The sequence below is a fragment of the Rutilus rutilus genome (genome assembly GCF_951802725.1).
Source record: "Rutilus rutilus genome assembly, chromosome: 14".
Lineage (NCBI taxonomy): Eukaryota > Metazoa > Chordata > Actinopteri > Cypriniformes > Leuciscidae > Rutilus > Rutilus rutilus.
In genome coordinates this window covers 21046042-21062758 of record NC_140219.1, presented here as the reverse complement: position 1 = coordinate 21062758, position 16717 = coordinate 21046042, and the positions used below count along the sequence as shown (strand labels likewise).

Here is a 16717-nt window from a genome sequence, read left to right as displayed (position 1 = left end):
TGTCATCATGTATATATTAGGCTATATGTAGGCGTAATTGCAAAGTGAAAAACGTTGTGGTTGGTTTTCTCGTAACACGATGCAAAAGTCCCTGGAAGTTGATGCAGAGAGCAAAATCAAAAAAGATCACCTCAAAATTCCCACCGTTGCCACCGTCTACTTTCATTTCATGACGTCTAGCTCATGAATATTTAACTTGATCTTTAGACGTCAAGCTTCGCTCCTTTTACAGCCAATCAGCTATACGAACGTCATATTACTGAATTAATATTCATGAGCCAGGTCTCTGTGTTTTACAGTCTATGGTTGTTACCATTAACATATTCCGCCCTCTGCGTATCCTAATATTTATTTAGCTGCTTCGTCCAAGGGCAGAACGGAGTGCAGCTTGCTGTTTTTGAAGTACTGAAGTTGATGACCCCTGAATAACGTGTTTCCCGACCGAAGGTAAGCAGACGTCAAGGTTTATGGCACAGCAGAATGTTAGCTAATGCTAACGCTAGTACGTTGTACTTAATCTTAACAGCCTGATTGTCATTTTAAGGTCAAAGTCCCACTGTGCTCTCTCTCTCTCTCTGATCCGCCCTCCTTTTGAATGTTTTGTCTCTCTTGATCGGGCTGCTGCTGTTGTTCGCAAAAGGAGAAAAGTGAAAGACAAAAGTCACTGAAAATCGTGAACTGTCAAAGCGAAACCGTGTAACCCTGCCTTATGGTGCGCCATGCGGTACACAACGCATGCATATCTTTGATTTTATTGAGTCTTGTTTTATAGGGTCATTGTGTTAAGGTTTAAGACGGTTGTTGTGTTTTGGGAACAGTTTGTTGTTGGTCATTAGCTGGTGCAAGTTCGTAGACTATCCTGGAGCAGCTACCATCTGGTCATACCAGTTAATGGTGGTCTAGCTGGTTTTTGGAATTTTAGTGACCATATATATATATGTTACCATAATATATATATATATATATATATATATATATATATATATATATATATATATATATATATATATATATATGTATGTATGTGTGTGTGTGTGTGTGTCTAATATGGTCACTCACAGGTGTGTGAGTTATGTTATACATTATAAATGTCTAATTATAAATTTCCTCTTTGTGTGAAATTAGCTGGACAGGTTGAGCTGTGTGAAGACTCTTCTCTATAATTACATCATGTAGATTGCATTTATAATATATTGTTATACTACATTGTATTCCAGTGCATAACTTCTTATCTTTTACATTAGATATAGATGTTGTTTCAATTTTTTTTAAGTGTCATTTTCTTGCAGTTTAAAAGCACAGCTATAAAATGGCATTAGCAGAAAAAACATTTCTGCAAGTTTCTTGGAATTTTTGGGCAGGACGTCTTTTGACTCTAGGAGTGGTACGTTATGATGCATAGAAAGGTGTGATCATGTTGCTAATTGTCATACACATACCACGAGGTGATTAGATACCGGCCCAGCCATTCCCCTTGTTAAAAATAAAAATAAAAATAAAAAGTTATATAAGATGTTTGAATCATAATGTACAACTATATGATGTAATGATGATGGCCACGTTATGTCCATGTCACTCAGTGTAGTGTGGCTTGAGGAAGAAGTGAGAAGTGTAATATTTGAAGCCCTACACATGCTAGAGGCGCGGTGCACATGTGACTGACAACGCCTCAGTCTCTTAAAGTGACAGCAACTCTGAATAACTCCCCGTGGTTATGTATTTGAGTTATTAAAAAAATTACTTTAGCTTACTTTTTGCATCCCTAGTACTCCAATCGTATAGGTCAGCTGCAGCTATAGACATCCGTTCAGGATCTGTTAGTGAACTACATGTGGATATGAATCATGCACAAACAATGTACCGGTAGATGCAACACGCAGGCGGTTTCATAAAAGCTATGGAATGTTCTGCTTAGCACATCATGTTCACACTGTCCCAGTGACTCAATTTGATATCGCACAGTTGTCATGGAAATGACACATGACCTCTTTGGCAACAGATAAGTGTTCCTGAAACGCTTATTGCTCAAACTTGCCTTATTGACCTGAGCAAAAACGCATTTATTTAGCATAGTTTAGCATTGTTTAATACTTCACCGTTGTTTTTTCTTCTGTACCTGCTTGTGCTCATGATATACTTACACAATACCGGTTTGGAATAATTAAACTTTTTTTTTTTTTTTTTGGACGAAGTCTCACCAAGGCTACAATTATTTGATTAAATATGTAAATTATTTATTTATTATGATTACTCCAGTCTATTTTCAATGCGCTGCTTAATATGTTGTGCTAAACCATGCTACACTACAATTCAAAAGTTGCCAAAAAAAAACTTTTATTCAACAAAAAGGCATTACATTTATTCATTTAAGCAATTATAATGTAAAAAACAAAACAAAAAAACATTTCAAATAAATGCTGTTACTTGAACTTTCTATTCATCAAATAATAATATTTTAAGTTCATATAACATTTACAATTTTACTGGGTTTACTATATTTTTTGATCAAATAAATGCAGCCTTGCTGTCAAGAAACTTCTTTCAAAAACATTAAACAACTCTATTATTCCAAACTGTTGACTGTATATATTTATTTTTTATGTTGACAGACTTTTTGTTACCGCTACTATGGCACACTCAAGTCAAGATGGCGACTATGAAGCTGATGGTGAAGTTGGATGGTCCTCCATTGGTGATCGTCTGAATTCCTTCCAGAACTTCCCACGTTCTGAAGAAATTTCAGCGGAGCGACTGGCCCGTGCAGGCTTTTATTTCACAGGCGAGGCGGACAAGGTGCGCTGTTTTAGCTGCCATGCGACGGTGGAGGACTGGAACAGAGGGGATACCCCATTGAAGAGACATCAGCAAGCATCTCCCGGCTGCCAGTTCCTTAGCTGTGCTCACGGCTTGAGAACCTCCAACCTCGTCCAGAGCCCTGCTTACGACGAAGTGGCCGAAGCCAGAGAGTTCCTCCTCCGCACGGGATCGGTGGTGGATCAGACCACTGTGCCACACATGAAGAGTGAGGAAGCTCGGCTGAATACTTTCAGTGACTGGCCTGCAGACGCCCCAGTTCAGCCCGATGACCTGGCGGGAGCTGGGATGTATTACTGTGGGACAAGTGACAAAGTGCAGTGCTTCTGTTGTGGGGGGATTCTGGCAGGATGGGAGCAAGGTGACGATGCCTGGAATGAACATGCAAAGCACTACCCAAACTGCTTCTTCATCTTGGGCCATGATGCAGGCAATGTGCCGCTGACAACACCTAGACCCAGGCTGAATGGCCGTATAGCCTCCGTGGAGACTTTTGAGGGACGTCTTGATAGCTTCAATGGCAGACAACACCCCATAGATCCTGAGAGGCTGGCCAGAGCTGGTTTCTACAGCACAGGTAACTTACTGTTATGTTTCTCCATGTAAAAATGCATATTCAGTTCATTTATTAATTAAATCTCTTAAATAGTCTTTAGAAAAATGAGCATTGTTTGATATACTTGGAGAATAGAGTGCTGCTGTGATGTATTTTTGTAGGCCAACTCAATAGCGTCACCCTGGCTCCCTTGACAAAAACCCTTTAGGTTTTTCCTATTGGCTTTTGGATTATTGCAGAAAATAATCTCTGTGACCAACAAAAATGTATGATGTTTGCACATTTTGGTCATCCCTGCAGCACTCTATTTGAACACAATGAACAAACTGTCCTGGTGTTTTGTCATATAGGAGAACAAGACCGTGTGATCTGCTTTAGATGTGGAGGAGGAGTGAAGGACTGGATGCCCGAGGAAGACCCTTGGGAGGAGCATGCCAAGCACTATCCAGGGTGAATTACTTTTTCATATATTGAGACTTTGAGGTATGTTTGCAAAAATGCAAAAAGAGGTATTTAACTTAATGTCCAGGCTGCTCTTTTGCACAAAATTAAAGTAGTTAGTAACTGGTTCTGTCAAGCTCCAAGAGCAACCAGAAAAGTAGGAATGCACCTATATTAAATCTGGCTGAAAATTGTCCTATGGCCGAATAAATATAATATAATAATTCTATACTTTTTTTATAGTAAGTAAATATATTTAATTGATTTTTGGAAAACCATTAAAATATGAAATCAATCATTTAAATGCAAATTTAGGTGTCACAACATTATATAATGTACAGTATGAAAATGGATATCTTTTTTGAGATTAGCTAAAGATTACGTTTTAACAGTGTTATTAAATTGTTAAAATTAACTTTTAGTGTGCATTATATGATGGCTATGGCATAAGTGTATTTAATATCAAGCAAAACCACTAAATTATAATCTCTAATATTGTCTGAATGTTTTACAATTAGGTTCCATTTGTTAACTACAATTAACTACATTGGTTAACATGAGCTAACAATGAACAGTTGTATTTTTATTAACCAACATTAATAATGAGCAATACATTTGTTACATTTATTTACTGATCTTTGTTAATGTCCATTAATGGTGTAACTAGTATGACCTTATTGTAAATGTTACCATCTCTTCTGATATTTTAAATCTAAAAACACATTTGAAAAAATCTATAATCTTTATCTGCATATTTTAGATAAAGATCATGTGAGGTAAACATTGAAGAATGTGTTTTCTAAATGTAAAATTGTTATAATCGACCCCCAGCTGCAGTTTCCTTCTGGCAGAGAAAGGAGGAGAATATGTCAGCAATATACAACTGAGACATCCGAATGGAGTCCATTCAGTGAGTAATCTTTTACACAACCACTTGTCCTTCAGTTGAATGTGTTGAATTGATAGAATTCCTAATGAACGTTCTTTAAAAATACCCTTTGATTCTGCTGTAAATAGTATGCACTGTATATGTAGTCGGTAGCACTTTATTTTACAGTCCTGTTCCACGTGTACACAGTATACTGTGTACTAATTATATCAATTACAATAACTGGGTTATAACTAGGTACTAACCCTGCATTTATCCCTAAACCTAACCTTAACCCATGTAGTTACCTAATATTATAAGTGCTTCCTTGGCTAACTACACTGTAAGTACACAAACTGTAAAATAAAGGGTTACACTTCATTATAAGGTGTCATTGTTACAGTATAATTATACATTTAAGAACTGAGTAATATTAATTAACTACATGTACTTACTATAGTAAATATGTAACAAGAACCGTGTAAAATAAAGTGTTACCAAATAAAGTGTAACCATGTAGTCTTACATATTATTATTTGGACTTACAGAGGCCAAGTCAGAATGGCGTTACAAGTCATGAGCAAGGTAAGGGTTTTTAAGCTCAATTTATGTACAAATCCAATGAATAAGCACTGTCTACACCAGACGTTTATTTGATTTGCACTTTGTCTGCAGCAGCACAGAAAGTCCTGCAGTCAGAGATTGCACAAAAGGCTGTAGATATGGGTTTTGACCCCATCAAAGTGGAGAGCACCATTCTCCAGAAGTTACGTCAGAACAATGAGGGCTATGCTTCAGTGGAGGCTCTTATTCAAGACATCCGCGCACAGGAGAGCGCCAGTGACGTGCCTAAGAAAGTCGGCAAGTGCTTTGTTTTGTATGCAAGGGACTCTATATATATGCTTCACGTTCTTGCATAAGTCTTTAACCTGCAAATACGATGCAACTGTTGAAACATAAAATTGTTTAATCATAGTCTTAAAAATAACATGCCAAACTGTGCAGATTGACAACTTTTGAAAATCATATAATAAAATAAGCAGAGAACCATTAATTGTTGTTGTTATTTATTTATTTATTTTATTCCTCCACTCTATTACTGTTGTTTTAACATTGTGTTTGTTTCTTACATCATTTCTGCAGAGGACCCCATGATGAAACTTGAGAAACTCCAGAGGGAGAAACTCTGTAAAGTCTGCATGGACAGTGACATTAGCATAGTCTTTATTCCCTGTGGACACCTGGTCACTTGTCAACAATGTTCAGAATCCCTGGACAAGTGTCCCATCTGCTGTGCCACCATCACGCAGAAGATAAAGACCTACAATGCCTAAAAGACAAAGAAACCAGCACTCCAATTGAAACGGGCAGAATATAATCATTCCTAAAATTGTACATAGATGTGTCAAATTTGATTCAAGCTGTGTGTGTGTGTGTGTGTGTGTGTGTGTGTGTGTGTGTGTGTGTGTGTGTATATATCTGTAGATGTACTAAACTCTGATAAAATTATATTGTTTTATTTTTTCATTAAGACGTGAAAAGAACACACTGTACATTTTATGTTTGCTTTTGATCAAGGCAGGGACACACTACATAATTTAACATGTAATATATTGCAGGGAAAGACATCTTTATTATATATCTCTTCATACCCTCATATAGCCTAGCTGCTTCACTCAAATACTCAAACTCAGATTGATATTAAACACCATAGTGCCTTTATGTAGACTACTTTTTAATCAACATTTTCATTCTGTTTATTCATTTGGCATAATCATGTAATAAGAAAAATGTATCTTATCTTTGCTCTTTTATTATCAAATAATGATTGTTTAAGAATTTTAATCATGTTCAAGGTTTTTTTTTTCTTCCGATACCTTTCTGTGATCATAATTCTTTTATTATGCTTGGCAATGATAATAAAGTGAAATTCACAACAGAACTTTTTTTTTCTCTGTTTCATCTGTCACTTTTAAAATTGATAAACTGGAAATGTGAGGCTAAAAGCTGTTACGCTCACAGCAGTAGAACACAATTTACTTGATTAGATATCAAAATGTAATTTCCATAGGGATCATCATTTCATCCTGCTTGACAATGAATATAATTCATTTTATACATTTAATTATGTTGCTATATATATCATATAAGTGCTTCTGCAAACTGTAGTGGTCTATAGCTGTAAGATTAGGTTTTTTTAAATGGTTAGAAAACATTCATGTAAATGTATTTGTGCTATGATAGCATGTGCACTATAATACTTTAATTGATGTTAATTTTATTTTTATAATTATGTTTTTGACAAATCTACAGATATATATGAATAGGACAAAGTGTCATTTTAAAATCAAATTCTAGTCCCATAACAATAAAAAAGTTAAAGGGGTAGTAGTTCACCCAAAAATGAAAATGGTCATTACTTACCCTCAAGTTGTTCCAAACTTGTATGAATTTCTTTCTTCTGTTGAACACAAAAGAAGATATTTTGAGGAATGTTGGTAACCAGACAGTTGACGGCACCCACTGACTTCCATAGTAGGAAAAAAAATAAAAATACTATGGAGGTCAATGGGTGCAGTCAAACATTCTTTCAAATATGTTTGTGTTCAACAGAATAAAGAAATTTATACAGGTTTAAAATAACATGAGGGTGAGTAAATGATGACAGAACTTTCGTTTTTGGATGAACTATCCCTTTAATTTCTGACACTAGCGTCTACTGTACTGAGCATTTGCGTTTATATACTGTCTATGAGCATTTGCACCTAAGGGCCTCGACCACTAAAGGGCCTCGAGCTCACTGCAATCTCTCCACTGAGCACCAGGTGGCAGCTCTACACCAGCAGTTTCTCTCTGAATGATCGGAACAACAAACCGAACGGAGCAAGCGGGGTAAGAGCGTGTCCAAAACCGCCTCTGACCGCCACTTTCAAACTACATCCATGAAATAGCCGCGAACGCGCACTTTAAAGCCACTGGAGTCCATCTAGCTCTTCAAGAAGTCCTTATAAACAACCCGGAATCGACCCTGAGGATTGGGTAAGTGGTAAAATGGCGGAGAGATTTATAGAAATTAGTGGCTTTAGGGTTATTTGGATGATGTGTTAGCCGAGCTAGCCTGATAAGCGAGGGACAGGATCCGAAACGAGCCGCCGTGCTTCCGTCGCCGTATTTAATTAATAAAAACCACCTCGCACGGCTCCTTGGGAATTTAAACAAGCGTACTTGGCTTCACGAATGAATGTATTTTACGTATAATGTGGCCTTTCAATGGTAAACAGTTAGCTAGCGGGCTAACCTTACCCTGCACAGTCAGGAACACAAATTGAGAGGCAAGATGGAGGACGAGGACGCGATGTTTTCCCCCCTCTTTCCGATATGAAAAAAAAGCTGATGTCGCAGCTAGTATGCTAATTTCATCACGTTGTCAATATTAAACACACTCGCTGTCCATTTTTATGCGTTTTATGTACGCATGTGGTAGATGCGCGTGCATAATGACTGGAAACGAGCGGAGCCAAAATGGAGAATCCCGAAAACAGCTGTGCTGGATCGACTTCAAGATGGAGATTTCCCCCCTTCTGATCGTGTTTTTAGTCGTTCCGTGAAATTATTGTTCGATTTCGCGACTGTAGTCTACATTTGCGCTCACAAGCTCGTCATTTAACGTTGAAAATAGTGGCGTTGTGCGTAAGACTCTGCGAGTAATGAAGTAATATCGTGGTAAGAAGTACGTTGAGGAGGAGTTTGCGAGCGTCCGCCTGATCTCAGCAGTCAGCACTCAACTTCACATACTAGCTCCATACATTAGTAGATCACATTATTTCTGACTTCTGTAAACCAGTGGGTCTTGACCCAAAACTGGTCTGTCTTCTGTTTTGATAGGGTGCTAGGTTATAAAATAAAATAAGCTAATAGCGCTTATGTACGACAGCAAAATAAATTTGCCGATCAACTTTCAAAAAGGGGAAAGACACTTCCCATATCTTTTGTTGTTGACGTCAGAGGCCGTGTGTCCAATCAAACTTTACGGTATTTTGGCGCAAATTCATCTGTCACTTGGTAAAATGGCTAATACTAATACACTTTATGCAACATGCGTTAAGATGAATAGGAAAACTGACAAAAACATATGCATTGTTGTTTGCGTGCAGGATCTGTGCGGTTTTTTGCTATAACATTCCTATGCTTGATTTTAAGGATGTTGGCTTGGTGTCCTGTATGAAAACCAGTTGTTTTAGATGAGCTATATGCTCGGCATATGCTGAAAAAGAAAGGCGGGGACATATCTAGACTCAATTTTTGTACTGCATTGAGCCCAACTTTACAGTTGTGTATTTGAGATATTTACACAGCTGATTCGTCCACATATTGGTAGCGAACAGGAACCGGAAAGCATGGGATGAAATAATGGTGCAGTATTAGTTTTGGGCTAAGCTGTCACTGTCATCCGTTTGTGTATAAGCACAATGGCTGTGGATGGAAACGTCGTTTGGCGCCACTTTTCCTTCGAATGTATTGTCGATGAGATGATGATGCTATCGCTTTTGAATTCCCGCCTTCTCGACGATCGTTCTGTAAAGACGTGCAGATATGCTGCTTATTGTTACTTGCTGGGTATTACATAACAGTTATCTCACGTTCTCGGCACACGCTTTGCCCTGTATTTGGTACAGAGAGGAACGTCTTATTGGCCACTTTTCTGTGATAATGTACTCGGTTATTGTGCTATTTAAAGCTTATTTAATTCTCACACATAAGTTACATTGGAGTAACTTACTAAAAGTCACTCCTCTTTATCATGCACATATATGACCGAAATCAAAGTGTTGCGGCCATGTAATGATCATAGTATAACGTTACTTGCTCTACTTTCAGAATAATAGATGAACGTACATTAAACAAATAAAATGATCCGTTTGAAATAATGGGCAGTGTCGGAAAATGCGTCATTTTTACAGCGGTTACCGGGTTCCTTCCTTCCCTGATCATGTTTACGTCCACAAATGTTACTGTCGACCTCTGATTGGATGTGGTGAAAAGGAGGGCGGACGTGTTATTTCCTTATTTGGGCACAGAGGTAGACTGAAGCTCTGGCTCTCGGAGATGTTTCCTGTAACGATGGAATCTGGATAGCCAATCAGCAAGCAGCGCGATATGACAGACTCGGCGAGCCACGCCCTCTTGTTGTCATTCTGATCCGCGGGCACATCTGAAGCGCACAGCTCAGAACAGCCTGTGTCACTTTCATGGCACTGTAAAATCTTGACACTTTTGCTATTGTTTTGGTGTACTGGTAATTTTCCTCATGTCATTTTCCTTTTATTTCAACAATGTTGTCTGAAGAATTGAATGCCTTTAGGTAAGGCCAAACCTGCTGAATCTTTTATGAAAATACTTTTTGTTGTGACAATACAGATGCCATCTGCTCTTCACACAAGAGGTGCAGTGAAGTACTCAGTAATGTCTCTAACGTAATACTGTTCTATGATGATTTTCTATAGTTTTTGTGGTATGAATTTAGTTCAGTGTAAGCAGCTGTCATGTTTTTTTCCTTTTTGTCCTCTGAGCAAGGAGAAATGAGAGGTGTAACTCATACTCCTAACTATTTTAGGATATCTGCTACCGGATATTAAATAAATCCTTTTTGACAACTTCATTGTAAATACAGTAGTCAACATTTGAAGTGGATCAAAACCTTTCATCAAAGTTATACATGAATTTTGAATAATAATACCCATTCCTGTCTTAGGACAACTTTAATTAACTTTTTTCATCCACTTCAAATGTTGACTACTGTGTTAATCACGTTTTCTTAAAACAACCAAGAAAGGTTTTTATGTTCAGAATATTTAGATATTTAGAATAGTAATACATTTTCTTGTTGTAATACAAGGAAAAGTAATAGTATGGAGCGCAACAGTCGGGTTCCTGGAAGTAAAAACTCAGTTCAGTTATTCCATAGTAAAATAAATTCTTAATGATAACATAATCCTTTAAAGACAACAATACTGTGTTAGCTACGAGGTTGTTTATCGATGGTATTTGCTTCTGTTGAAGATGTCAGACTGCATTATTTCAACTTAGTTTTAAAATAATCATGTTTAACATTGTAATTCGTGGTGAAAACTAATTACCCATGATGATGTACAGAAAATTCCACCGATCAGAGAATCAAAACAAGCAAAACGCTCCAAAAGATCTAGTTAGCTCTGCCCACACTCTCATGATGCACCACAAATGACATAGGCTAATCCTAATAAAAAATAAATAAAAATTTTCATGTCTTCAAGCCATGCAGTGGATTAGGTAGGCTAGCCGTTTATTTCGAAACGCAATCAACCAAGTGTCCAAAAAAACCTCCAAACAAGTGATTTTACTGAACATAAGAACTACTTACTTGAGTAAACACCATAATAAAAGTACATAGAATAAACAATAAGATCCTGGTTGATGAGTGATGCTCTTCCAGCGCTGTTTCAGCTGTGTGCTTCTATTCTATGGCGCATGGTAGGGCTGGGCGATATGACGAAATATATCGTCTGGACGATAGAAAATGTCTATCGTTTTATATAAGGCTCTATCGTTTACGCCACGATAAGGCGTTTTACGGCAGAATTAACCTCACGGCATGCCCATGCACGCTGCAATACATAAACAAACATGGAGGAAGACGGTAGTAGACGCGGTTCAGACCAGGGTAAGTTAATTCTCAACTAGATGACCAGCCAACCCAACCCGTTAGTAGCTCCACAACAGCGCGCATCTGTGCATTCATTCATTCACACACACACACACACACACACACACACACACAGAGAGAGAGAGAGAGAAACGCGATTCATATTTAAACAGTCTTTTTGCGTGTACAGACACTATTGCGATTAGAACAAAGCAAATATAGAACTGACCTATTCCTCAACCGGATCCGTTGCTCCTCGAAATGAAAACGAGGTGAACCTGAAAGTGAACATATCCAACTGATTGGTGTTCACATGTTTGCGTGGATCGCCTCAGATTATTTGCGTTTGAATAGCGCGCGCTCTCCGTAATTAAGATCAAAGTCAACAGAATATTTTGAATCTCTTTTGCACTTATAAGAAAAAAACCTATCGCGCCGGCGCGATTGTCGAACCCAGGGGGTTAAAAATTGATTTTCGCCAAAAATCCTCTTTGGCTCCGCGGCTGCCATGGTAAACAACGTTAAAGCCTACCGGTGACTGAAGTCTCACGTCACGTGCGAGTCAAGAGCGAAGTGATTGACATGACCATGGACACGACCAGGCTACCGTAGCTATGGCTTGGATTCGTTAGCAAACATTGCCCCCCTGTGGTATTTGCATGTTACTATCACAAGCATAATGTTGTGGCCTGCCCAGAAAAACGTTGGTTCTAATAATTATTTACCTCCGCCAACAGCTAGACCGGCCAATGTTAGAGACCCGGCCGGTAATGGAATACAGGCCAATATTAGAGGATTTACGGTAGACTATTCATGAACTGAATTAACAGAAAAATTGCTATATCGTTATGTATATCGTTATCGGGATATCAAATGAGCTATATCGGGATATGAAATTTTGGCCATATCGCCCAGCCCTAGCGCATGGTAATCAAGACCTGTCAGTCTTGAGTGATAAAACCAATCCAAGCATGCTCCAGCTGTAAAACCTTGTCCGATTGGTCTCTACACACCGGCCATACCCGAGATCCAGTTTCCATAGGTTGAACTTTCAAATAATGTTGGAAACAGCTGCATCATGATCACGATACCGTGATCGTATCCCAGAAGTCATATACCTTTAGCCAAGCAGCATGTCATGTCACTCCGTGATCTACGCATTGTTGTCTTATGGTGTGTTTGGGCTCGTTCGAGACCGCCTGCTCAAAAAAATAATATATGCAGTCTACTATAGGCCTATGTCACGAAAAAACTGAAGACCGGAAGTACGTCTTTTAGTAGGGATACGGCTCTTCCGGTTAGCTTTTTACAATGGCGGAGTCCGATAGATACCGCTGGACCAAATCTCTCCGCAACCTGCCTGAAGTCACATATGACGATGTGGTTCGGATGGTAAATGAAAACTCTCAAGTGGAAAAGCGTGAAAGCTGAGGTATGGCTGTCTACGTCCTGACGCAGAGCAACCCGGTACACTACAATAACAGCGGCGGGCCGTTCGCCAGTAAGGTAAACGTTTCTATGGTAACAGCGAGTTGGACCAATCAGCAGACGTTGCTGCTATGCTTAGGATTGTGGGTAGTGTAGTTTTTTTTCATAAGATCGCGGCTAAAACATGTTTTTCTTAAAACAAGGTTGATTTCATACGAACTTATAGCTTCTACAGGAGCAAAACCTTCGTTTCACAACCTCATAGCACGTGGTCAGTCTACCTCGGATGGTTTAGACATTATGGCTGATAATCTAAATCCTTATTGAGAAATACTGTTGACCGAAAGTTCTGAATCCCTACTCCGCGTTCTGGAAGCAGGAAGTGTGACATAGGCCTATTAGAGGTGCACCGATTGCAATTTTCTCTGCCGATAATTTTCGGCAATTTCCGATATTTTTTGTTTAGTTTTTTTGTGTCTGACCTGCTGATACCGATTTGAACCTAATCCAAACAAAAATCTACTTTTCTTCAATGTAAAATTTTATTTTCATAATATGCAACATAAAAAAACAACAGCACAAATAAATGCAATAGATTAAAGAGAGATATGAAATAAACACGGCTTTAAGTGTTTCGGGTGGATTTAACAGTAGGTTATTATTCCGGTAAGAAATACTACATAAATTCAAGTTAAATGTAAAATAACACTGGATAGTCTTCAGTGTAAAAATTAAATACAGATTAATGTTATTCAGTCGAGAGCAGAGAGTGATTTTCTTTGTCTTTTGTTATTTTATTAACATAACAGACAGCAGCAGGAATGTTAGGCTGCTATCACTATAAGAGTTTATGCACGGATCCAATATACTGTTACACAACTTGCGTTATCTTTCTCAACTATTTACTTTCCATAACTAACTGTGTTTAACTTAATACTCGCCAAGATGGGCATTTTGACTTAATTTTGTGTGTGTATGATTGTTTATGGCAGTAAGCCACTCATTTTGGTTTTTGCAAATCACAAGCTGTTTGAGAGGAGGCTTTATGTGCCCGCCACTTGTACAGATCAGTGGTGCGTGCTTTTGCAGTGAGCGTGAAACCTGCGGGAATTAGTAAAATTATGCGCAATACAAGCACTATTGAACCAGCCGAATGAGACAAGTGAGTGAGAGGAGGTGTGTGTGTGTGTGTGTGTGTGTGTGTTTCACTTCGCCATTCGGAGAGAAGAGAGCGAGAACGCGCAGCTGACATTATTGCCTGTGCCGCTGGCAACAAAACGGACCGGGGCAAGCTTGTGGAAAATCGGCTGATTCCGGTCCCTGGCTGGTCTGTCGGCGCATCACTATCTACTTTGGTTTACTAATGTTATGCAAAGTTACAAACAAAAGCGGTGTGTAAAATCATCATGCATACGGTGTACATGTGCGTCGGTGGCGCTTTTTCATATAAATTCTTGGTATAGGCTAGTTTGGTCTCTAACTGAAACAAATGTGCTTGTTTTCTGCTAGTTGAGAACTTTCAATAATGCATGACACAAGTCTATCTGTTATATACTAGGGGTGGGAATCACAGGGTACGATACAATACACAATACATGGCTCAAGACACCGATAATATCACGATACAGCAATTCTGCGATAATCAATATATTGCTAGACAAGGCTGAGTGCAGGTTTTCTCTTTATTCAAGTGCAAACTGTTAGAAAACAGCACACTTTTTTTTCTGTCTGTAAATTAAATGTAACATTTAAATTATATGGTATAAGCATAAAATGTTTCATTTACTCAAAAAGCTTAAACTTTTCTTTGTGTGTAAACTGAAACAGTTACCTGCTTATCAACTTGTTTTATTTAAACCTGGGAACATCTCAGTGTTTACCAGCTTCCTTAAAATAAACCTGAGAATAGTGTTGTTAAAGGTACCGACTTGGGTATTTTAAAATAAAAAAAATGTGATGATACCACTATTTCCCCCTAGCATTTTTATCACTGTTGAGCGGATTCTTAAACACCTCTGATTGGCCATTGTGCTCACGCATTCAACATGTCTGTAATTGGCTACAATGATCAACGCTTATGCTTCACAGAGCGCTTACACATGTACACAGACACTAGAGCGTTTGAAAGCAGGTTTCTATCAGTGGATATATTAGGGATCTGCTGATAGACACCTGCTTCACGTGTGTATCCGTGTAAGCGCTCGGTGAAGAGTAGGGTTGGGTACCGTTTGGTGTTTTTTTTAATTGTTTTTGTTTTTTTTAATACCGGTGGCAAATTGATACTTTTAAAACGGTGCCTGAACCGATACTTTATAAAAAAAAAAAAAAAAAAAATCTTAAAATTGAATATATAAAAATGTTAGAGTAAATATATAAATATAAGTAGTCTAAATACAAGACAAAAAATGTACATAACAAATTCACAATAAAACCTAAGCCACCTAACCCAAATACAATAATTTAACACTAAATAACACTACAGTACTAATAACAGCAAAGTAGTCTGTTTTCGGTATGTTACAAACCAGCTTTACATTTCAGCAATTCTTTTCACATGTTTTGCCTTCTCTGGCCAAATCCGACACCTCCATGTCCTGCACAAGGTTAGCATTATTTTAGAACGCATCACCTTAAATGCCGTGACGCGAAACCCCTCGTGGAAGAAGAATGCTGTCATGTTTACAACTGTGACAATGAGCTCCTATCAGGATCCACTGAATGCTGGATTTCAAAAGTACGTGAAGTTCGCGGCTCTATTGTTGCAGTAAACCTGCACAATGTTCTTGAATGAATAATTTATTAGGTTTACGCTGGTCTATATGGACATCAACTTTACATTTTCACACTAAACATGATGCGGAACAAATAACGGACTGTGATTGGTTGCTTTATGTCTGTCAGTCAGTCCTTGGCTGATATTTTTATTCTTAAAATACATGTAAGTGAATGTGTTTAGTAATTCACGTGTGCATCCGTGCAAGCGCTCGGTGAAGAGTGTCAATTTACAACGTGTGTCCCCATAAATGGTATAAAAGCCGAAGTGCGTCCTGACTTTGGACTTAAACGTGGTTGGAGCATCTATTAAATGACTTGCACTGCTGTTCGCAATCCCGTTTAAAACCTCTTTTTCTTAGGCTAGTTACCTTATGTTCACGTTTCCTTCATTCGTGTGTTGAGCACCACTCGAGGAGCCATGTAGTAGCGACGCTGGGAGCAGGGAAATCTATTTTAGAGCTCCTTATTTTATTAAATAAAATACAGATATTTGGCGCCAGCGTATCACTTCTCGAATCGCACGGAGAAGGACAGCGATATATTGCCCTCTCGATATTTTTGTCCCACCCCTATGATTATGTACTATGATTTAAAGATCACATTTTCATGTTTTCACACTATGATAAGAGAGCACTTCTAATAGTTCAGCCATTTAAAAAGCATTAAGTGATCATATTCGCCGTATACATATTCAGTGTAAAGCCGCTCGATGGTGTTTTTTGCCCCCAATGGCTCCTTCCAGGCAGCTAACCCTAACCTCAACCTTAAACCTACCCATCCCCTCGCTGCCTGGAAGGCGCCGTTGGGGGCTAAAAACACCAAACACCTGTAAAGCCAAGCTTCTAAGCTTTAAAACGACACCTATTTTGTGTTAGTTAAGCAAGTGGTTAAGCAAGTAACATTATACCTTCGGATTTAAGAGGTTAAGGTTAACGATTAATCAATTAATTGATTGTTAATTTAAACAGCAATCCAATATTGGAGTTTGTGTAATTGACATCCCTATTCCAGAATCAATGCTGCTGAAAAATTGGGTAGGAACTGTTGTGCTCTATTTAACAGAATTCATATTAGTATTTCCTTTAGTTGGAGGTAAAACTTAATGTAACTATAAGCTGACCCCAACGCATCATACCCCAAAACTTTTTTTTTG

General features: G+C 38.3%; 2 protein-coding genes across 4 annotated transcripts in view; both read left to right on the top strand.

Moving 5' to 3' along the window:
- Positions 1 to 275: 275 nt before the first annotated feature.
- On the top strand, positions 276 to 6621 carry xiap (X-linked inhibitor of apoptosis). 2 transcript variants are annotated; one of them, XM_084429541.1, is made up of 7 exons: positions 276 to 447; positions 2610 to 3391; positions 3721 to 3820; positions 4643 to 4721; positions 5228 to 5264; positions 5355 to 5540; positions 5823 to 6621. In XM_084429541.1, the coding sequence occupies exons 2-7, from the start codon at positions 2629 to 2631 to the stop codon at positions 6011 to 6013; spliced, it is 1356 nt and encodes a 451-aa protein (XP_084285667.1). In that variant the 5' UTR covers positions 276 to 447; positions 2610 to 2628; the 3' UTR covers positions 6014 to 6621. The 2 variants fall into 2 exon arrangements, with proteins under 2 accessions (XP_084285667.1, XP_084285668.1); XM_084429542.1 differs by having other exon boundaries at positions 308 to 447; positions 5358 to 5540.
- Positions 6622 to 7527: 906 nt separating this feature from the next.
- stag2b (STAG2 cohesin complex component b) overlaps positions 7528 to 16717 on the top strand; it is a 29526-nt gene continuing 20336 nt past the window's right edge. For both annotated transcript variants that reach the window (XM_084431271.1, XM_084431270.1), the window contains exon 1: positions 7528 to 7718. The gene's annotated coding sequence lies outside the window, so the exon portion shown is untranslated. The remainder of the gene's footprint in view (positions 7719 to 16717) is intronic.

Coding starts and splice junctions, on each gene's coding strand:
- xiap (XM_084429541.1), top strand. CDS start 2,629: ATGGCACACTCAAGTCAAGATGGCGACTATGAAGCTGATGGTGAAGTT. Junction 3,392..3,720: donor AGCTGGTTTCTACAGCACAG/GTAACTTACTGT, acceptor TTTGTCATATAG/GAGAACAAGACCGTGTGATC. Junction 4,722..5,227: donor ATCCGAATGGAGTCCATTCA/GTGAGTAATCTT, acceptor TTGGACTTACAG/AGGCCAAGTCAGAATGGCGT.